The sequence below is a fragment of the Lissotriton vulgaris genome, chromosome 3_1 (assembly GCF_964263255.1).
Source record: "Lissotriton vulgaris chromosome 3_1, aLisVul1.2, whole genome shotgun sequence".
Classification (NCBI taxonomy): domain Eukaryota; kingdom Metazoa; phylum Chordata; class Amphibia; order Caudata; family Salamandridae; genus Lissotriton; species Lissotriton vulgaris.
Genome location: NC_141689.1, coordinates 376518024 through 376542153, shown reverse-complemented (window position 1 = coordinate 376542153; position 24130 = coordinate 376518024). Strand labels below are relative to the sequence as shown.

Sequence of the window (24130 nt, the reverse complement as noted above, 5' to 3'; positions counted from 1 at the left end):
TACTGCAGGAGGATTCCAATTAGTTGACACAGAACTTGTTGCCATGAGATCCATGGTAATGCAGAACTGTCTTGCGTTAGACATTCTGGTAGCTAAAGAGGGTGGAGTCTGTGGGATATTGCATGTTCAACACTGCTGCACATATATTCCTGATAAGAGTCAGAATATAGAGATGTATATAAGAAACATTACTGAGATACATAGTGAAATAGTGCCTATAGAAGATGAAAGTTTTTCGGAACGCTTGGCTAAAAGATTTGCAACAATTAAACGCTGGTTTCAAGAGATTGGTAGTTCAATTATAGGTAAAATAGTTTTTTCTTTAATAGTCATAGCTATAATAACACTTTTGTTTAAAATTAGTTGCATGATACACAAGAGAAGAAAACACTTAATAGAAAAGAAAAGAATTTACAAACTCAGAAAGGAGAAAGAAAAAGAGATAGAATTGGAAGAGTTTCGAAGAGCACAATATGAAAAATGCAGAAAAACAGATGAGTCTAAAGTTTAGAAATAATAATATTAAGAAAGTCCAAAACATGTTCGTGGGATTAAAATGTATACATTTTTGGGTATTGTTTGGTGATTTTGAAATCACCAGATGAGGGAGTAGATGGAGCAGGGTGAAGAGCAAAATTGTGTTCTAACCTGTGAAGTTAATTTCCCATAATATATAACTTGACTAATAAGCATGTGGTGAAAAGTATTAATCAACTTAGTTTAAAATTGCAAACATTATACGCAGGATTAACTTATGTGCTTTATGTTGCATACGCGAAGAAGAAAATAATAAACTAACTTTGTCTATTGTCTTTGTCAGTATTAAATGCGGCTGTTTAACTAATGGCATGTGCTTATTATATGTGCTTATGTTATGTCTTTTGTGACAAAAGCCTTTGGAGTTCGTGCAGTTCCTGAAGAAAAAAAGTTGATATAATGCTGCATTCATGTGCTTCTGCTAGGTAACATAATTAACCTGGTTAATTATTAGAAGGGGCGGGTAACAGAATGGGTCTCAATTCTTTAATTAATTGATGTCTTGTGTTTGTTTAATAATAGTTTCCAAAGTGAGGCCTAAAAAGTGCCTCGGAAAAATAAGGCTGACAGAGATGCAGACGTGAAAGAAACCTGTCCAGAGTGGAGCCTTGTATTTAGGCAATGGAGATTTTTGCTGCATAAAACATTTTTAATAAAAGGAAAAAGACTTTTGCTTGAATGAAATGTGCTCTCGGAGAGAAGGCCCAAGGACAGGATCTGCGATTGTCTGCCAAGGTTAGGAAGTAAAAAGTACAGTACTCGAAGAGGAAAGTTACATTTTTGAGGAAGCCAAATGTCACGGAAGAAAGAGACAATGGGCTTATGTGAAGCCCGGACTTGGTAAAATTCAATGATGACCTAATGGTGGACTGACATGGCTCAACCAATGAAAGATCTGAACTTTGCTGATAGAATGTAGAGAGTTTTAGATAGGGAAAAGGTATAAAACCTGACATCATGAGCAGGGAAAAAAACTCTTGCTTCCCGATTCCTGAATGACGTGCTGATGGACTTTTGGCACACGTAAGGACAGCAGTCTCTAATTAATCTTCTTCTTTTCAGGTGAAGTGAGACATAGACAGGGAAATAGAATTAGGCTATGGAAACTGTTAATAGTTAATACTTCATGTTTCTGATCTTGCTTTAATAAATGTCAGTTCATTAATTCATTGCCTAATAAAAATGCTGCTTTCTTATTTGCTTTTAAAATAAAGGTATTCTAAACGAAAATACTCTTTCTTTATGAAGAATAAAGTCAATAAAAAATGGATTCGAAAAGACAAGCTGGTCTTGTTTATTCATGGTCTAGTTACTATCACTTGATCCAATCGCCATAAATTATTTGGTTTAATAAATGATATATGTTTAAATCCATGGTAAAAGATGAAAACTGCAGTTGTAAATAATATTGTAGATATAGTGTGAGTAGTTTTATAAATCAAACCATTAGATTCAGTTGCTCAAAAATTGTCTCATTGGTGTTATGGGCCTGTTTGAGTGTTTCATAATTAATGGTGAGTATTGGGGTAATAGATAGCGTTGGTGAGACAGTTTTTATATATGAGCGCTGGATCACAGTGAATGTACTGCACACTATAAACCTAACGTAGTTGCGGTTATGGTAGGCCAGTAAGCTACCAACGTCCACATGCCATAGATGTGGAGCAGACTCAGCAGATTTTAACCTTGTAGTCTGGTCGTGCCCCACATACATGGGTACTGGTTCGCCTGGATTTTCTGTTGGGATGCTTGCCAGACCAGTTGATTGCTCAGCCCAGGTTGCTTTCCTGGGATTGTTGGATGACCTGGGTGGAAAGCCATCTGTGAGATGTCTTGTGGGGCTGGGAACTCTGCTTGGTAAGTGGGATATAGCCCGGAACTATACTTTGACTGCTGCTCCGGGTTTGCAGGTTTGGCAGCGGGCTATGAACTGGTGCTCTAAAATAAAGGAATCAGTGCACACAGCACGTGGCTGCCCACATAAACATCGTAGGATATGTGGTAGTTGGTGGGACTATTTTGGGCTCCATGGATTGTCAAGATCATTCTTTTGTTGATGTGTGGCCAGGGGGTCGTGGACTATTGTTTCACTCTGCCTGTCTTGTTAACTATGTTTGATTTCTGCTTTGAAACCCCAATAAAAAACATCCAGTTTCCGGTTGTGAAACTTGACAGTAAGATGAGCAGGTTTGCTAGACTTTCCCTATGTTTCAAGAGCATGGTCGGGCAGACTGTAAAACCAGGACCCTTAGACTCAACTAACCACTAGCCGTGAACTAGTTTTCTGGAATAGTGATTTCCTCCTCATTGGTTCCAGTGACACATGTAGACCTGGTTGCAACTAACTTAAGCATTACATGTCCCTACAACAGGTGTCTGCTGCTGATCGCCCTGCTGAGCACCCGATAATTTTGCAGAAAGCCACTCTTGAAAGCTTGGGAAGATTTTCAGCTTATTCTGATAACCGAGTGATCGCAGACTTTTTTGATGGCCTCACCCTGCACATGGATTGGAATTTTACCTCGTGCCTTACAGGATCACAGGTATGCATCCGTTCTAAATGGCAAAACAAATGCACACCAATGCTAAGGTTATTAATGATACAGTTTCTGCTGCTATTAAGACTAGAATTGTAAATGTTTTTATTGTTTGTAGCGTTGATGATGTGTTCACTAACTGGCACATGCATCAAGGTAGGATTTTGCGAGTCCTTAATTGTGTTAATTAAGGAATCTCAATTAAGGACTCGCAAAAGCCAATGCATGTAGGAATCGCTGTAAAAATAGCGATTCCTACACGTTCCTTATTTGCGACTCGCAAATTGCGAGTTGCAAATAAGGAATGACTTCCCATTTATTCCAAATTTCATAGGAATGAATGGGAAATTGCATGCGCAATTTGCAAGGGTGTCAAAAGGACACCCTGTTGCACTCCTGAAATTGATCTGTGCACATATGTTGCAGACACACATGCCCTAAGGGCATGTGTGTGCGCAACATGATACTTTGAAAAATGCACAAACGTGCATTTTTCAAAGTTTTTGCAAATTACCATGAAGTTCAACTTCATGGTAATATGCGCTCCCTATTAGCAAAATCGCTAATTTTTTTACTTTAATGCATTGCATTTAAGGAATCTTAATTTGCGATTCCTTAAATGCAATTGCAATTTAAGTTATTGCAATTTAGAGATTACTTAAATTGATGATGCATCCCAAATGCAAAAATACCAGTTGCAAAGGGGAAGATTCTGAGAATCTGCCTGTTTGCAACCGGTTTTTCTTTACATGCATGTGCCCGTTAATCATTTAAGTAAATATTACTTTTTAGCCACTGCGGGCGAGGAGAAATAGTGGATCAAAAAATGCAGTTAACATGTGCTTGTTTGCTTTTAAACAGACCAAATTCACGTTTTTCTTGATATATTTGAAAGTTGCCACGTGTGCGTTTATATCTTTGTTGCTGCTAAGAAAGTATCATGTCTGCTATTTTTGAAGGTGAACACATCTGCCTTACCAACTTCTCAAAACCATCAAGATGCCACAACTGGTTGGTGCCAAATTATTTTTCCAGATGGATGTCACCAACTCGTCCAGCTAGAATTTCCAGGCCCTTTTGAAAGGTATCTAAAGAAAATTCAACAATTCAGTAATAGTCTAATGTATTTAATTTAATCCTATGAGTGTATTTCTTTAGTGCAGTCCTCGCCATGGAGAAGGTGCAAATGTTACCTAGTGATGATAGAGGTACCAAAGGACGAAGTTTGTCCGCGGATGCTAGCCCATGTGCACAGTGCGGGTCAGGCAAGGGGCGGATTAGTAAATTGGGGGGAAGTGCATGGATAAGCGAAGTTTGTTGAGTTCTGTGTTCAAGCACAAATTTGAATTTGTTGTATCTGCTTGTGGAATAAAACTAGTGCAGGAACGTAGTTATGCATGATGTATGATACATTTTTTTTTTAGAAACATTTTATTGCGTCAAGTGTCAAAAACAATGCAGAGCTCTGTAACCCAGAGGCTATCTGCTACAGTGTAAAGTACAAAACATTTGCAATAACATTTAAAATATACATTTCTCAAGAAAAACCATTATACATAACCAGTATAACCCCCCCCCCTCCACCCATTGCACCCTGCCCTGCATCTCCAGCATCGCCTCCACTCCCACCACATCAATAACAGTTTCTGCTTAACCACTGGTCCTTTACACCTCCGTCCTGCGCACTCATCCCAAAACTGTAGCATCTCCAGAAGAAATGGGCTCCAGATAGAGGCCTCTATAGTCCGCCCGTCACTTCCAGATCTTGGAATGCTTTTGCGGGCACACTGTGCTTTAAAGATAGTAACCGCCATTTCCATTTAAAATCAAGACCATTTTTCCATGCTGACAATGAAGGCGGGACCTCTGCCTTCCACTTACGTGCAATGTCTTGTTTAGCTAGTGTGAATTTCTATAGCATTAGGTGGTGTTTATAAATATATTTCCTCCCACACCCTCCATGATATGTAAAAGCACTAATTTTGGCGAGAAGGGAAGCTCCCACCCCAACACCTTTGCAAGACAGGCCAAAAGCCCCGCCCAAACTTGGCAATCGCTGTACACTGCCAGACTGTGTGAAATAAGGTGCCCTCCTCCTGACCGCATCGTAGGCAAGTTGGAGATGCAACCAAGCCTGCCCTTCACAGCCTGATCCTAGTATAATATACCCGGTTTAGGGAATTAAATTGGGGGGAGAATCCACAGAGTGGACTTACAGGAATTTATAAACCCGAAGATTCCCCAAAGATTTGCATGATACGAAGCAGCCTTGGCCCTGTTCTGTTAATGTCCGTCAAGAGAAGAATAGGACATCAACATATAATGCGATGCGATCCGACAGTCCCTGGGCCCACTCAAAACCTGCCACCTGCGCATCCATCCGAACCCAAGCTGCCAAGGACTCCATTGCTAAGGCAAACATAATTGGTGACAATGGGCAACCCTGCTGGACACCCCGTCCAATAGAGAAAATGAAGGAGGCAGAACCTGCGATACGGACCGAGGCTGTGAGGTCCGTATCACAATTTCAAATGGGATAAGAAATGTGTACCCATATTAAGGCGATCTAGAAGTGCAAATAAATACGTCCAGCTAAGGGAATCAAATGCCCGATCGATATCTGCCAACAGGAGTGCTGCTGGCACATCCAGCCCCTGAATAGTGGCAATGGCAATGTGTGCTCAACAAATGTTGTGCCACGTCGCTCTGAGGCATGAAGCCGGCCGGGATGGACCAAGGAAGTGATATGGGATTGGAGGCAGTTGGCCAGAGCCTTAGCCAAGATTTTAGCATCTATATTCAATAATGAGATGAGCGATATGAAGCGTGTTGATCTGGGGGTTGACCCGGTTTATGAAACACAACCACCTCAGCATGCCTCCAGTCCTGCAGGAGGCATCGGTGTTCCGGTGCTTCCTCTCCTACCCCAAGTAGATGGGGTCCCAATTTCGTGGAATATCTCTAAAAAAAACTCACATGGGTACCCATTAGGGCCTGGGGCTTTCCCAGAGTTAAGGTCTCCTAGAGCTGAGCCCAACTCCTCCTCCTCCTCCGTAGTTCTGCCCGAGCCTCATCAGAGAGGGTCCAGGGCAGAAGGTCCCCTATGAAGTGGTGTACCAGATCTACTAGTAGGGATTCCTTCTGGGTGTAAAGTTCTGCATAGTAATGTGCAAAACTCTCTGCAATCGAAGAGGGATCCCCGAGAGTCTTTCCATCGGGTTTTGAGATACCAGGAAGTACAAAGGGGAGCTGGGCCCCATGGCACAGACGATGGAGTAGTTTTCTAGATTTGTCCCCCCACTGGTAAATCCTACTACGGGACGCCAACCATGCCAATTGAGCCTCATCCATCAACTTATCTGCATGAGTTTATCTAGCCATCAGCAACTGACGATGCGCCAGGCCACCCCTTTTCTCCCTACAGTCCCGATCAAGTTCTATAATATGGGCCTCAGGAGTGACTCCTTTCGGGCCCGACGTGGCGCGGAGCAATACGAGATATCAATGCCTCGTACGGTCGACTTCATTGCCTCCCATAGGGGTTCAGCTGCTGCCACTGACCCTACTTTAATCTCCAAATATTGATCGATTACCTGCCCTAAATGTTCTCTATACTTCTCATCTTGCAAATTCCAGGGGGAGAGGCACCATCGAAAGGGTGACTTTGCGGGGCCAAGTTGCATCATAAGCGCAACTGGAGAATGATCCGATATTCACCTCGGGAGAATTCCTGCATCCCTCATTTTACCAGCTGCACCGGATGGCACAAATATATAGTCCAATCTTGAAAAGGATTTGTGTACGGCTGAAAAATATGTGTAGCCCTGTTCCTCCCTATGCAACCTACGCCAAGAATCCACCCAGCCCAACCCTGACACCAGGGAATATATTTTGAGGGGTTTACAAACAGTAGGCTGGCCTCCCTGTCTCCATCTATCCCTAACCATATCCATCACATCATTCCAATACCCCCTATAATTGCCAACCCATCCGGTATGTCTGCCTATAGGGTCGTGAGGGGCTCAACCAACGTCCAGGACAATGGTGGGGGGCATAGACACTACCCAATATCACCTGTTCCTCATAGATAGTACCCTGAATAAAGATGTACCTCCCTTGAGTATCTACCCACGTCTTGGAGTGTTTATATAGGACCCTGTAACATGCGGGGTAGGAAAGGGCAGGAGATGTGTCTTAGTTTTAGCAGGATTTATTCGTGGAAACAACAAATCAGTACATGTCTTGCGAGGGACACCTCGTCTGGGGGATCGGCTTCGCTCTTGACGGGTCTTTCGGAGTAGTCCCTCCTCCCTTCGTAAGATCGGGCTCCTCCTTCGGGTCGGCTCCGTTCTGGCACAAGTTCCACCGGTGAAAGGGGAAACACAAAGAGGCAAGTATCAGTACGTCCTGCACGAACCAATATCAAAGGGGGGGTGTGAGGGAAACCGTAAGTGCGGACAACCGTATTCTATACGTGCAAGTGGTGAAGGGGCGGGTTCCCGGGAAACAGGTTTGGTCTATGTAAGGCTTTTGCCTTTCTTTCTCACCCAGCCCACGATACGGGTATGCACCTCTGATAGCCACACCCCTCCTGGTGTGCGGCTGGGCGACGCGTAGTGTTGGCCTCCTGGCTTTCTCCTTGGCTCGTCCTTCCTCCCGTGCTGTTCTTCACCTCGTCCTGGCGGCTCCTCCGTCTCTGATGTTCCTCGGGGTGCGCACTCCTCGGCTCCGATCTCCACTTTGCTCCACGTCTCTCCACTCTGCCATTCACTGTCCGCTCCTCCGGTGTAGTAACACACCTGTGGATTAGCACCGCTGACGTTTATCGGGACTCGTGACTCCTGCTCCTTTATACGACCGCCCATCCAGTTAAAGGGCCCGATCTCGTCCTCCTTATCGCAGCTGTATTTCTCTTCATGGGTCCATTCCGGGAGACGCTGAGGAGATAAGAGGGGGGGGGTGACAAGTTATAGGGTCGCGCCGGGTATTAGGGGGGCGCGGCTCGTGTTGGTCCACCGTGTTACACACCATCCCCCCTGGACACTTCCGTTCGGGAAGTGGATTCCTCGAGAGGAAATCAGCACCCGTATTGTCAGTTCCCTTCATGTGACATATCGTGAAGGCATAGGGCTGAAGAGCCAAGAACCAACGCATCACTCTGGGATTTTGTGATTTGTTGCGAGCCATCCACAGAAGGGGCGCATGGTCCGCATAAAGAGTAAATGGACGCCCCTCCAAATAGTAAGCCAGCTTGTCCACCACCCAGTTTATCGCTAGACATTCCTTTTCAACTGTAGGGTAACTGAGCTCCCTGGGGAACAACTTCCTGCTGACGTACAGGATAGGATGATCCAGCCCATCCACCCCCACCTGCGATAGCACAGCCCCATCCCATAATCGGATGCATCCATATGAAGGAAGAAGGGACGCGAAAAGTCAGGGGAGGATAGGATGGGGGTCGATGTGATCATACGTTTCAGGGCAGAGAAGGCTTCCAACAACATCGGGGTTGGCGTGGACAATTCAGTTTGTTTTACGCGAGTCTTCAGTGTCTCGGTGAGAGGGGCGGCTAGCTGAGCAAACTGAGGAATGAATTGTCTGTAGTAGCCGATAAGGCCCAAAAACGCACACATTTCTTTTTTTGTGCTGGGGAACGGTGTCTCTGCGATAGCCCGTACTTCTCAATTTGGGGCTCGATAAGGCTGTGTCCAAGTACGTAGCCTAGATATTTTACTTTCTGAAACGCCATTCTAGATTTCTTCGCATTGATTTTCAGGCCTGCCTTCTCAAGGGTGTCTAGGACCCGGTGCAAGTGTTCCAAATGGGTCTCCGAGTCAGGGCTAAAAACAACAATGTCGTCCAGATATGCGGATGTGAATGCTGAGATGTTGGTTAGCATGTTGTTCATTAGCCTTTGAAAGGTGGCAGGAGCACCGTGTAGTCCAAAGGGCAACACCGTGAATTCGAAATGCCCCTCCTCGGTTGTAAAGGCCGTCTTGTGTCGGTCTTCCTCTTTCAGGGGAACCTGCCAATATCCTTTGGTGAGGTCTATAGTGCTCATGAATTTGGCTTCCCCTAACTTCTGTATGAGTTTGTCTATCCTAGGGATAGGATAGGCGTCAAAGGTGGAAATCTCGTTAAGGGCTCGGAAGTCCATGCAGAACCTCTGCGTCCCATCGGGTTTGGGAATCAATACAATGGGACTTGACCAGTTGCTACGGGAGGGCCGGATGACACCTAATCTCAGCATTTCTGCTACTTCTTGTCGGATCCCCTTCCTTCTGGCTTCTGGTATCCGGTAGGGACGGATCTTGACAGTCTTACCAGGTAGGGTCAGGATGTGGTGTTCTGCCAAGGTGGTTTTTCCTGGTATGTGGCGTGTTCTTTCAATGTGTTCATCAGTTCCCGCTTCTTGTTCTCTCTTAGGTCCTCATTGATCACGAGTTTGTCGATGGTGTTGGATCCGTCGGGAGGGTTGGGTACGGTCAGATGTATCCCTGCTGGTGGGGCTCCGAGCCATTTCTTCAGCATGTTAATATGGTACACCAGGGTCTTCCGGGGATGTATCTGCAGCCGGTAACTGGTGTTCCCAATAGTGTCGACCACCTTATAGGGACCTCCCCATTCTGCTTTGATTTTTTGGGTAGACGAGGGTAGGAGGACCAAGGCCTAATCGTCCTTCTGTAAACGACGCCATTTTTTTCCTTTGTCGTATACTGCTTTCTGCTTCCTCTGGTTTTTTTCCACATTGGCGAAGGCCAGGTCTCTTAGCTTTCCCAGCTTGGACCTATGGTTACGGACATACTCCAGGGTCTTTAATGTCTCTTCCGGGGTCTCCTTCTCCCAAGCCTCCTTGGTCATGTCCAGCAGGGAGCGGGGTTGACGTCCGTATAGTAGCTCGAATGACGAGAAACCCATGCTGCTTTGTTTTTGTCCACGTATGACATACAGGGCAGGATCTGGTCCCAGTCGGCTCCGTTTACCTCTAGCATTTTCCTCAGAGTGGTCTTGTCCGTTTGGGGATGGTATACGGCCGTTTGGATATGGTGTATATGTAGAAGCTGGCACACCTCTCTCATCAGGCGAGACACAAAGGGGGTTCCCTGGTCGGTCAGAACTTCCTTAGGGAATCCCTCCCTAGTAAATAGCTCCAACATTTTGTCCGCTACGTTTCTGGTGGTGGTGGAGGTAAGCGGAAAGGCCTCCGGAAACCTTGTTGAGTAGTCCACGATCACAAGGACGTATTGGTGTCCCTTTCTTGTCTTGGGGAGTGGGCCTATGATGTCAAGTCAGGATATTTCTATTGCGCACATATCGCGTCCAAGGGAGTCTCATGGCACATGCAGACGATTCTGACCAGAAGGGTAGGTAGCGAGATTAGCAGAAAAGCCAGGTCTTAAGCTTCTTTCGGAAGCTAGTGTGATCAGAAATTGTGCGAAGGCTAAGAGGCATTTTGTTCCAGAGAGATGGAGCCATATAGGAGAAAGCACGACCTCCATTTCTGGCCGTTTGGATTCTCAAAGGGGTGAGTAATGATTCAGTGCTTGATCTCAGCTGCCTCCTTGGCATGTACCATGTGAGTTTCATGGTCCAATATTTTGGGCCCCTTCCATACATATGTTGATGTACCATACATAATGTTTTAAACGTGATCCGTTTTTTCACAGGAAGCCAGTGTAAAGTTTTTAGGCATGGCACAGAGGGGGATCTACGAGGCAGGTCCAGGACAAGGCGTGCTGCCGTGTTCTGCAGGACCTGCAACTTCCTGATGTGACATTCATTTGTGGCAAGTAACAGTGAATTGCCATAGTCAAGTCTGTTTATAATAAGGCCTTGTACTAAGGGCTTACGGGCTTCAGCTGGAATCCACTTAAAGATCTTTCGTAAGCTACGCATGATGCCAAAGCAGGTGCCAACAATGTGGTTCACCTGGGCTTTCATGGAAAGCTTATTATCCATGTGGAGACCTGGATTGCGGATTGATTTTTTTGGGACTGGGCATTCGCCCAGTTGTGTAGGCTACCAGTCCTGGGTCCAATGTCCAGTGGCCTTACCAAACAACATGACCTCTGATTTGCTGCCTTTCAACTGTAGGTGATTTTGTCCCATCCAGTTTTTCACCTCCATCAGACAGTTTTTTACGGTTTTTAACAGACGGTCTTTAGTTTCATTAATGTCCGGGCCAAAAGTAGCTAGAATCTGAGTATCATCGGCATACGATATAACATCGAAGCCGAATTCTCTGATTACTTTGGCCAGGGGAGCCATATAAATATTAAAAAGCGTGGGGCTCAGGATAGAGCCCTGTGGCACCCCCCTTTTTACAGGCCGAGTACTGGCCAAGATTTTGCCTTTCTGAACTGTGGTCGTCCGGTTTGAGAGGTAGCTCTTGAACCATTCCAATACCTGCCCTCTGACACCAATCTCCCATAGTCTCTGAATCAGAATATGATGGGAGATGGTGTCGAAAGCCGCAGACAGATCCAAAAGGACAAGAATGGAAGATTGGTGTTTGTCCAAGGCAATTCTTATGTTGTCTACGACCTCCACCAGTGCTGTCTCCGTACTGTGAGCAGCGCGGAAACCTGACTGTGATGGGTCAAGTAGGTCATTCGTTTCAAGATATTTGACCAACTGTCTGTTGACAGAAGCTTCCAATATTTTCCCGAAATACGGGAGCAAGGAGATGGGTCGGTAGTTTACATGGCTGTTTACATCAGCTCCTGATTTTTTCAACATTGGTCTTATTCTCGCCGCCTTCCAAATCTCTGGGACCTCTGCTTCAGACAGAGATTTGTTAAGGAGGCTAGTGAGACAGTCTACTAGAGCCGGGGCAAGTAAGGTAAATAGTTTCGGGGGTAGTTGATCACACGGGGAGCCTGATTTAATCTTTTGCCCTATTTTAATGATAGTGTCCTTATCAAACATTTCAAAAGTAGTCCATCTAGAAAGACATTTCTCAATAGTAGGATCATGATCTCGGTACTATGTAGGCAGAGAGTCTGGGCTGAAGGATTCACATATAGTTGTGATTTTGTCCTCTAAAAATTTAGAAAGTTCTTCAGTCCATTCTACAGTGTCGGGAGTAGATGATGGATTTTTTTGGGAAGTAAATTCTTTTAGAATATGGTGAAGCTCTTTCGAGGAGTTTTCAGCTTTAGCTATACGATCTGCTAGATACCTCCTCTTAGCTGTTCTTATTTCCCTCATATAGCTAGTGTGCAGGGTTTCATAGATCTTGCGATCATTAGCATCCTTACTTTTTCGCCATTTTTTCTCAGCAGTTCTTATGATGGACTTGGTTTCTTTGAGCTGTTCCGTAAACCAAAGGGATGGCTTTTCCCTGCATTTGACCATACGCGGGGGGCAGACTTATCCAATGCCTTACCTATCGCTGACTCTAAATGAACTGCTGCTAGATTAACATTTGTTGTTAAATCTATAGGATATTTCAGGAATGTATTCGAAAAGGGGGTAAGAGTGATCTTTTTCATGTTTCTGCATACTTTTAAATTGGCCTTATTGGGCGGTCCCAACATGCAGACATTTATGATGAATTTTACTAAATAATGGTCGGTCCATAATAACGGAATAGGGGAGTTAGTCCAAATATCGGGGGAGTTAGTAAATAAGAGGTCCAATGTGTGTCCAGCACAGTGGGTTGGGCCCTTGATTCTTTGACTAAGACTTAGGGTGCTGCGTCAGACTGGTCATCTGCATGGTAGTTAAAATCGCCTAGTAACAGAAACCTGTCCGCCGTCAGTACATGGGGGCAATGGTTTCTAGTAGGGTTTCAGGAAAATCACCTTTAGTCCCAGGAGGTCGGTAGAGGTCAGTAGAGCAAAGCCCCTTTCCAAACCTCCTTTAGAGGGCCACTCATTTTGAAAACTATGATTTATGTCTGCTCAATAACCACACTTTCTATCATACAAACATTGATAGTCTCTTTTGCTGCAATCAGTAATCCCCCACCTCTAGCGCCCCTTCTATCTGATCTAACTATTTTATATTGTTGAGGGAAGGCTACATGGAGGTCTGGGGTGGCATGCTCATGCAGCCAAGTCTCTGATATGAAGCATAGATCAGGGGTTTCCGCGTCGAGGAGACTCCATATTTCGAGTGAGTGTCTGGGAATTGATTTGGCATTAAAATAAAATGCTGTCAGTTTCCTTGGGGCAGTAATAGTTGAACTAATGTCCGCCCTAATGGTCCGTCTGTCCACAGTCCGATCTATACAGCGGAAACAAGGGGCCGCCAGTATGGCTGCTGATAGTACCTCCGGTACCTGGGCACATGATGTTTTCAAGTCTAAAAGCTCTTCCTTAGTATACCTGAGGTAGTATACTATGTCCATGCCAATCCTCTCGAAGGGTACCCCAATGATGGGTAGGGGTTGCAGAGGCACAGCAGGTGGTCTGGTCATGTTTCGTTTCTGACAAACGTCGCATTCTTGACAGAAGGTCATCGCGTCTCTGTAGATCCCAGGCCAATAGAAGCATCTGAGAATATTCTGAGTAGTTTTTTCTGCCCCTGTAAGGCCGGCTACCAAGTGTGAGTGGGAGTAAAAGAGCACTTGTTCTCTGAAGGGGACGGGGACAAGTAACTGTTCTGGTTCGTCTTTTTGTCCCTGTCGGTACAGTAAGTCGTTCTTGATAAAAAAAAACGGGGGTATCTAACCGGCATTTGTCCATCTGTTTGGTGAGCGGTTTCCCATGCGTTGAACAATGTCGCATCGTTCGTCTGGGCGAAATGAAAGCTTCTGTCCAGGATTCAGGGTTCGGGGGACACCAACGCGGGGAACGTCCGGTTGTCCTCCTTCTTCCTCGGCCCGTCTGGTCCTAGGCTGCGACGAAACATGTCTAGGAAGGCGGGATTGTCGGTTCCGATTATCAGGTCCTCCGGAAGGGAGGAAAGCACCCCCTCTCTAATGTCATGGGGTTTCCCCCTGTGGGGGACTATGGGAAGTACTGCTACAGGGTAAGGTCTCACATCCCCGTGGACACACCTGATGAACACTTTTTCACGAGGGAGGACCTTTTGGAGTCGCACGTGATGGGCTTGTACTACCGATTGGCGGCACCCTGAGTCTAGGAGGGCTTGGACGGGGTTACCATTTACCTCTATACTCACCCGATATGCATGCCCCATTTCTGATGAATACAGTACAGTCCTAGGCAGGTACCCGACCTCCATCGGTTCTTCGGTTGGCTTCTTCCGGGGACACAGTCGGGCTATATGGCCCCAGGTACCACATTCGAAGCATTGTGGTCCGCTATGAGGCAGTGGTTCCGGTCTCCACGGTCGGGGTTTCGGCGGGTCCGGGACTTTCGGTGGTCTTCTCTCTATTTTGAGGGGGGCCTTTTGTTTTTCCAGTTCCCAGGGTGTGAGTGGTCTCTGCTGCACTCTCGAACGTGTTAGCCATTTCTACAGCCTGGCTAATGGTAAGGTTATGGTGCTGTTTCAACTACCTCTGGGTAGCGAATGGTAGCGACTCTAAAAACTGTTCCAAATAGATTCGGTCCATAATCTCCTCTTTCGTGCACGTATTGGGCGACAGCCATTTATCAGCAGCCATCTTTAATCGCACGAATAGCGTTTTAGGAGTTTCTCCTGGTACCCCTCTCTCCTTACGAAACCTGAGGCGGTATGCCTCTTGATCCAGACCGAGATGATCCAATATGATCCTCTTTATATCGGCGTAGGGGGTGTCGCCTCTCGGATTTGCTACTTGGTAGGCCGCTTGGGCATCTCCTACCAACAACGGTGCAAGAAAGAACGGCCACTTCGCGCCGGGCCAACCACAGACTCGGGCATCCCTCTCGAAGTTAAGCAGAAACGCATCCAGATCCTCACCGGGCTGGTATTTTTGTAAGGACACCCCGCTTATACTTTGAGGGGTCCCTCCGACAGTTACTGGGCCGCTGGCCAGTGTAGGGTCAAGTGCTCGGGTCGTCATGGCCGCCTTCATTATCTCTCTGTCGGCATCAGCTGATCGTATCTGTTGCTCCGCGAGCCACTCCAACCTTTCCTGTCCTTTCACGAGTGCCTGTACTACCTCGTCCATCTTCTTTACACAGACGAATGGGCTGCCCGCATTCTCCACCACTGTAACATGCGGGGTAGGAAAGGGCAGGAGACGTGTCTTAGTTTTAGCAGGATTTATTCGTTGGAACAGATCAGTACATGCCTTGCGAGGGACACCTCGTTTGGGGGATCGGCTTCTCTCTTGATGGGTCTTTCGGAGTAGTCCCTCCTCCCTTTGTCGGATCGGGCTCCTCCTTCGGGTCTGCTCCGTCGGCTCCGTTCTGGCCCAAGTTCCACCGGTGAAAGGGGAAACACAAAGAGGCAAGTATCAGTAGGTCCTGCACGAACCAATATCAAAGGGGGGGTGTGAGGGAAACCGTATGTGCTGACAACCCTATTCTATACGTGCAAGTGGTGAAGGGGCGGGTTCCCGGGAAACAGGTTTGGTCTATGTAAGGCTTTTGCCTTTCTTTCTCACCCAGCCCACGATACGGGTACGCACCTCTGATAGCCACACCCCTCCTGGTGTGCGGCTGGGCGACGTGTAGTGTTGGCCTCCTGGCTTTCTCCTTGGCTCGTCCTTCCTCCCGTCCTGTTCTTCACCTCGTCCTGGCGGCTCCTCCGTCTCTGATGTTCCTCGGGGTGCGCACTCCTCGGCCTCTTCCTCCGCCTCCTGCTTCTCCTTTTCGTCCTCCGCTCCGATCTCCACTTTGCTTCACGCCTCTGCACTCTGCCATTCACTGTCCGCTCCTCCGGTGTAGTAACACACCTGTGGATTAGCACCGCTGACGTTTATCGGGACTCGTGACTCCTCCTCCTCCAATAAACCGCCCATCCAGTTAAAGGGCCCGATCTCGTCCTCCTCATCGCAGCTGTATCTCTCTTCACGGGTCCATTCCGGGAGACTCTGAGGCTGCGGAGATAAGAGGGGGGGGGGTCACAAGTTATAGGGTCACGCCGGGTATCAGGGGGGCGCGGCTCCTGTCGGTCCACCGTGTTACAGACCCTTTGTTCGCAATAGGTGCGTCTCCTGCAGCATCCTGCTGGAGGATGACCCCCCTCTTCACCTTGTCCAACGCAGCCCAAACATTTCAGCTCCCAATCCGGAGGTCTCCTACATGGGGTTGCAACCTAGCTGTGGGGACTGCCATCTATAGAGCCAGTAACATTAATGGTCAGGACCGGAAACAACCAGTAAGCAAGCAGTGGTTTAACCCCTTCGCTGCTGATGACTAGCTCAGCTCGTCATCAGCCACGGTGGCCGTGTGCGGATGACGAGCTGAGCTCGTCAGGTAAAGCTGCTTTTTAAAATTTCCCGCACACAGCGGGAAAAGCTGCCGCAGCAAAGGTGTTAAAGTATCAGTGGTGCAGTGCATTTAAGTAATAAACATCCCAGGTCATGGTATGTGAAACAAACATCAACTATAGTGCAAGTAGTCACCCTACATAGCAGTGTTCCAGGGCAAACAAACAAAGTAAACAGCCCTACTACCCCCCCATCTCCCTCCCCAATACCTCTAAACTGCTGTATCTGTCGTAGTGGAGGTGGCATGTGGACACCATCGGGAGCCCCCCGCCAATGGATCCCCTGAAACTCACCCATAGTCAACTGATGTATCATACTTTTATAGACTTTTAAATAGTTGTGTTAGAGCTGGGAAGATTCGTCATAGTGTATTTTAGAAATATGTGCCTTCATTTACACATCAGAGGAAATGAGGAGGTGTGTTCAACTCTATACAGTATTCTTTTTACATCTTATTTTCATTGACATGTGTATTTTCAAACGCTTGTAAGATGTCAAACTAAAGATGACATACAGAACTTGCTCTTCATAACTACTTTTTTTTTAACTCTTTGTTTTTTTTGTTCTGAACAAACATGAGACTTGTGCAATTTGTATGGCAATCATGGTGACACAGTACAATTCAATAACATGCAATATAAATCTGATAAGATCAGGCAGGACATAGTCAGTTGGCATTTCGTTCCTGTACACCCTCCCTCACCACCCTATTTGCAAACAAGCTGGCTCAGCACCTGTTTGCCAATATCTCATGGGCCCTCTAGCCCTCAGAGCTCACACAGCCTAGTCAGAGCCCTCCCATCGTTTTGTGTCAAACATGTCTAGCCCCACTGCACAATTAAGCATAATTTCTCACTTCCAGTTCACAGGCCCCAGTGTGGGTTACTATCTCCTCATTGTCGGCGATCTCCTCATTGTATTCTGGTGGCTCTATACGTATGGTACAATGCCCAGAAATTCAGTTTGTATACAACAATTCAACTTATCGCTTGCCCATTGCTTTGTCATAGTGGTCGGGCCTCACAGCCAACCTATCGCTACAAGCATCAACCCCTTATTGACTAGCCTGTGAGTCCCTTTCCGTAATGTTTTAGAATAACCCAGCAACGCCAGGCCAGATTCCGGTGGGAGCACCTGGTCTGTTATTTGTGCCAGTTCCTTAAAAACTAGGTCCCAGAATTTAGCGATCCCAGGGCAAAGCCAGGCTAAGTGGAAAAAAATCTGCTGTCTGTACGCTGCAGCGTTCACGAGTTGCCTCGTCTCCTAAGCCACATCTATGCAATCTCTCCAGGGTGTAGTAAACCCTATTTTAGGTATTTAAAATGGACCAATCTGTGTCTGCTTTGTACTTTCGCAGCAGTATTTCCATATCCCATCATCTGTCCCTACCCAAGTCCCTCTGCCAAGCCAGGCAAGCTTTAGTGTAGTGGTTTTCCCTAAAGGCCATGGACAGTCGGTAGATCTTAGAAACTATACAAGTCGGCGATTCCGTTTTGATAACATAGGATAAAGAGGATACTTCTGGTGGTTCTGACATATTGCCCCCCAATATGTGTAACAGTGCTTGCCGTGTTCTATGGAATTGAAATTTGGTAAGGGGAGTTACCACAGAATCTTCGGTCTCCAGTTCCTCCCAGCGTTTTACCGAGCCACCCAAAAATAAATCACCAATCGTTCGCACCCCTAGAGAGTTATTAGCTCACATGACCCCTTTTTCTCTGTACGGTGGCTGCCAGTGACACCAAGCTAGCGGCATATGCGGGGAATACAGAATGAGACCCGTTGCAACTTCAAGAGGTGGTGCCAAGTATGTATTGTATCATTCACTGAGTCCAGGATGCCAGTTCTGTGATCGGCCGGAGCAAACATTAGAGTTGGCATCGGCAGCGATGAAGCCACCACCGTCTCTATACGTAGGTGAGGAGTGTCCGGCGGGCCATGCATCCAGTGGAATGCATGCGCACTCTATGCTGCCCTATGATATAGGTCCAGGTCAGGCGCGCCCAGTCCGCCCACATGGTATGGTAGTGTAAGTATGTCCCGCCTGACCCTTTCCTGTTTGCCGGCTCAGGCTAACCTGACCAGTAGAGTTTTAAGCCATCGGAAAAATGAGCTAGGGAGAACTAAAGGGATATTATTGAAAAGGAACAAAAAACGGGGTAGTATCACCATTTTCATTATGGACACTCTGCCCAACAAGGACCGTGGCAATCTAATCCAGCCCTCTACATCATCTTCTAATTTACTTATTGCCCTCCCATAGTTTTCCCGAAACACTTTGTCCGAGTCTGTGTGTATTTGGATCCCAAGATATCTCAACGAATCCATTGAACACTGCAGTGGATAATCCGGTTCGAACTGGGTCGTTGCCCGTGTAAGAGGAAGTATTATAGATTTCAGCCAATTAACCTGAAGTCTAGATACCGCCTCGAATCTAACCATCTCGCGAAGTACTGAGGAGAGATGACGCTCGGGATACCGAACATATAATAGCGTATTGTCCGCGTAGGTGGAAACAATCAACCCGTAACCTGGAAACCTTATACCTTTATATCTGTGATATTCCCAAAGCGCACATGCCAAGGGCTCAGCAGCTAAGGCGTAAAAGGTCCGAGACAGTGGACAGCCTTGTCGTGTGCCCCTAGTAATCTTTATAGCATCTGTCACAAGGTTGCCAATTTTGATTCTAGCAGTGGGCGTCTTATATAATATCCCTATTAGCTGCAAAAACATGTCTCCCAATCCCATCCTCATCAGGACTAGTCTCATGAAGGGCCATTCAACAGAATCGAAGGCTTTCTCCATGTCGAGAAATACCGCTACCGCCTGTATGTCCGGCTTAGTGTGCTGAATCGCACTGAATACCGTTCGTATATTATAAGTTAAATTACTGTTGGACTAATCGCGGGACTAGGGGGCCAACCAATTAGCTAAGATCTTCGAATAAAATGTTCGCGTCTACGTTAATGAATGAGAGTGGGCGATAGGAGGCGCACTCATCAGGAGGCTTGCCCAGCTTCAAAATAGCCACAATAATTGCCTCCCTCATCAAAGGTGGCATATCTCCTGTCACACACATATCATCAAAAAGTGTGGTTAAGTGCGGGATCAGCAGATCTGCAAACGCACTATAAAAAGCAACTGTCAAACCACTTACTCCCGGTGTGCTCCGCGACTTCATGCCCGACAGTGCAAGTGTGAGTTTGTCGCTCTAAAGTGGTTGCATAAGGAATTTGCGATGTGAATCTATCAGACATTTGAATTTTATATGTGTTAAATAGTCCAATATTTCGCATTCGTATTGCCACTCCGCGTGGAGTAAAGCTCTGCGTAGTATTCCTTAAACCTGCTCGCTATGGCGGCATCTTCCGTTAGGATATCCCCTTCCCCAGTCTTGATCTCCGCCACTATAGTTTTCTCGCTCCTTATCGTGAGAAGTTGAGCCAATACAGAACCCGGTCGTTCCCCCAGAAATGACCTGCTAATTCTGCCAATCAACAGCGCATACTTACCTTATCCTTTCTCAGGACCCAAAAGGATACAACACTTCACAATACTTACCTAAGAAAGGAATAATACCAATGAATACCTAAAAATATATGGCATTTACTGGGGAGCTTGCGAAAAACAATGCCAACTGGCGACAACAACGCGAAAACAATACAAGTGACGGCAAAACAACAACCAGGGAAAAACGGCGTCACTCGGTAAAACAACCAAGAAACCAAAGGCCACAAGGTAACAACGTACCCCAGGGTACGAAAACACAACACAACACAATACCAAGGGCCACAGAGTAATAACAATGCGAACAACGCAAAACAAAGGCCACCCTGGTGGTGCTAAAACAATGCGCACTCCTCCTAACAATGCCTCGGGTGGATTACTTGTTGGTTTTGGTTTCTCTGGATGAGAATGGAACCCAACCTTCATCAACTACCTGCAGGAAGGGAAACTTGCCATCCTTCCGATGCTACAGCACTTGGACCAGAAAGGCCCCGACCTCCCATCCCAAGGAATACAGACGAATAATGCAATTAGAATACACATAAGTAGAACTTATATGTAAATTAGCATATAACCTGAGAATAGTAGACGATAGTTAGATAAGAACAGTTAGGAAATAAGAGTTAGTGGAACACCTCACCAAGTTTCTACACATCCCGCTTCCACTACGCCAGAGGGGAGTCCATTTCTCCAACCGAATCAGGATTCTCTGCTCCACTGTCACAGCTGCACGTCTGCAATGTGTTGGACTACCAGTGGTCGAGACCCGAACACCCCCTTTAGTACAGGTGGAAACGTTGGTCGAAGCTTCTAGCAAGCCTTGCCCCCTGTTCCCATCCGATTGCACAGCTTCAGCTAGCTAGGCGTCTGTTATGACTCCGAGGCAGAGCAAACACATTCCTCCGACAAGAACCGGTTCCTACTAGTATACGAAGTGTGAAAAACAAGTGAGAAGTAAAACATGACTCCTCTACCAGAAAGGCTTAGAAGATGGCGACAGCTTAGAAAATGGAGTCGCTCAAGCATAGGCCACTATTCCCGCAAAGAGCCCGAATTAGTATGCAAGATGGCATTGGAGTATGCCAAAGCCAATAGATAAGCCCTGCCTGTAAGCAAGATACAGTCAGACACAGAAAGTACATTATTGAGTCCTATTTTACAGCTAATCTATATTATGCGGACCTGCATAGCACTATATTAGAGCAAAATATACTGAGATGGTAGTGGTCAATGGTTATAATCGAGCCAATTATCCATAAAAAATGGCTCAATCACTACACCCCCTCACCATACACGCGAGCCGTAGCATATTTCCTTATGTGCTTTAATTCCGCATCAGCACCGTTGTGATATTCTCCCAATAGTTTTTTTAATTCCTCCATTACAGTCTCGTCAGGCCTGATCAGGAGCTGCTGCTCTAGCTTCTCCAATAGACCCTCCAAGTCTGCCAACCTTTTGCGTAGCGCTTTGAGGAAACCAGACTGCTTAGACATTGTGATTCAGCGGATATACTTTTTCAATGTTTTCCAGACCACTTGAAAACTATCCACAGACCCAATATTGGTATCAAAAAACGCTTCAATCGATTCCGCCAGTTCCTCCTTAAAAACATCTTCTAACAGGGAGTAAGGCGGGAACCGCCACGTGAAGGGCGAAATTATTTTTTGCAGGGGTCTATTACAAGCAGTATCGGGGAGTGGTCCGAAAGCGTACGGGGAAACACCTCACAGGCTCTGACTTGCTCTAGTAGCGGTCTGGCAGCCAACCAGTAATTAATTTGAGTATTTTATGTAGATCGTGGTACGCTGAATAATGGGTATAGCCCCCCTTCTCCAGATATCTCTGACGCCACACGTTACTCAAGTCAATTTGCTCAAGTATATGCGCTACTATGCATGCTGCCAATGTGACATGTCAATCTGGTCCTCTGATCTATCCCTCTGCGGGTTCATAACCAAATTAAAATCTCCTCCCCGACAAGTGCACAGTGTCAGCCAGTGTAGAGTAAAAGTTGGGATTATCAAAGTTCGGCCGAAATACATTAATTAGGAGTAGTTTCATTCCCTTCCCCTTACATCTGGAGATCACAAATCGCCCATCTCTCTCTGTGTGCAGTGGTTCTAGAGTGAAAGTAGCCCTAGGGTTAACCCAGGTGAGCACTCCGCACGCATGTGTAGTGAACCCGGAAGCGTGTATACTGCCATGCAGCCCCCTACTTCGCAGCATTAGGCTGTCAAGAGGTAAATGTGTCTCCTGCAATAGCGAGATAACAACAATCTTATGTCTAATCAAGTAGGCTAGGACCTTTCAGAGCTTCCTATTGTCGTTAAGGCCACAAATATTCCAAGTAAGCACCCAAATTTGACTAGAGGTGTTGGTAGTGTTAGACTCAGTAAAGGTCATCATGGGGGTGTGTAGAGTCTGCGACGCCCAGCCTGCCACGCAGGTACAGAGTATATGTGTACACCAAACAAAAAACATACTGTCCGCGTGAGGATTGTCATATTTTCTCCGTCTCAAACCTCTCCCTCCCCCCACCAACGTCAGGCAAACCCCAACTGTGCCTTGACGAGTAACCGCAAACCCTTCCCAATGCTTCACCTAAACATCCAACAAGCTCAAAAAGGTGGAATGTGAACAAAGAAACCCGCCCCGTCTCCCCCTCACCCCTTTTGACACACCAGTAGCAGGATGGCGCCATCCCCCTCTAGAGTCAAACACGCTGTATGAGTTCCATGTCACGTCAATTACAATGGTGTCCTTCTCCATAATTGTCCCACATGCAAAAGAGGTCACCTCCTTGCGGCCTCATTACCCCTGTGTACCACCCCAAGCTGCCTCCTCCCAAAAGGATATCCGGGCTCTCTTATCTGCAATACTGGACGTCCAGTGATCATTCCTGGTTGTTCAGACTGCCACCTGTCACTCCCTCCAAGGTACTCCATTCCGGGCTGCAACGCTTCTCCTTAGACCATTACTCGAGGGCTTTCTGTAGCGATTTTGGATCGGTAAAAACTCGGTAATGGCCTTGTCGATTGGCTCAAAGTTTTGCCGGGTATAGATTGGCGTAGTCCAAATTGAGATCTCGTAACTGAAGCTTCAGAGGGGCGAACTGTTTGCGCGCCTCCTGGACCCTGATCGTGAAGTCAAGGTATAAAGATATGTTGGATCCCTCGTATTGGAGCGAATGTTTTTCTCGTGCAACCCTCAGTGCCGAGTCCCGGTCACGGTAGTTCAGGATTCTCGCTATTATAGGTCTGGGTGGAGCATCAGGGACAGGGCGAGGGCCCAATGAGCGATGGGCTCTCTCAACTACAAATATGGGGGAGAATGTCACTACCTAGTAGTGTTACCAGCAGCTGCTCCACAAACTTTTCCATGTTGCCGGTCGGGGTGGACGCCTGTAGGCCCGTGATTCGTAGGTTGTTTCTGCAGGACCACGCCTCAAGGTCCTCTGTCTTGTCCTGCAGGATCTGCATCACTCTCCCTATTTGTTTGTGTTCTGTATCAAGTGGTCTGCGCTTCTTCCACCTCCTTGATCCTGCGTTCCAACATATCAAGACGTTCTGCTTGCTTGTCTAAGCGTTCTGCCATTCTGTCCATGCGGTATGAGAGTGAATTGAGTTTAGTCCCCAGAGTAGAGATACTACCCTGCAGACCTTTTTCCATTGCCACAAGCATGTCGCGGATGTCTGTCTGCGTCATCAGGGGCCTGTTCCTGGGAGTTATCTCCGTTGTCTGCGGCATTCTCGCTCCCTTTAGCTTTCCTTTGGTCAAAAGTTAATTTAGGCTGTGTCTTATCCACTCTCCCCATTGTTGCCAAGCTGCCACCAGTGTCTGTGACCAGCTTACAACAGTTGTTTTGGGCGAGTATCCACCACAAGGTAAGTCCGCTCAGGAGAAGATTGCTTCTACTACTCAAGGTGCTCCAGTATACTGCGCTACCAACTTTAAGCAAGAATTGTGGCCGCCGCTCAGTTGCACCTCATCGCTAATCAACTGCCCACCTGTGCACTGGTTCAGGCACCAGGCTGGGGCCGCCACAGCAAGATCAGGTAGGTTCACCAAGGTGCGCCGCCAGTGACACCCAGGCTGCCAGCCTTGTTTCCTTTAGTCCACCAGTGTCTGCGGCAGTATTCCTTGCCACTACCGTAGTGGATATTTCAAGCTACCGCAGAAGGGGAAGCTGTCTTTCGGAGTTGGCACAGGGCCCGCAGCG

At 46.8% G+C, this 24130-nt stretch overlaps 1 protein-coding gene across 1 annotated transcript in view; it reads left to right on the top strand.

Moving 5' to 3' along the window:
• The window catches only part of C3_1H5orf34 (chromosome 3_1 C5orf34 homolog), a 377197-nt gene that overhangs the window by 329362 nt on the left and 23705 nt on the right, over positions 1–24130 (top strand). Inside the window, exons 9-10 of the mRNA XM_086962940.1 lie at positions 2910–3080; positions 4034–4158. Of these exons, the coding sequence (XP_086819066.1) occupies positions 2910–3080; positions 4034–4158 (296 nt within the window). The remainder of the gene's footprint in view (positions 1–2909; positions 3081–4033; positions 4159–24130) is intronic.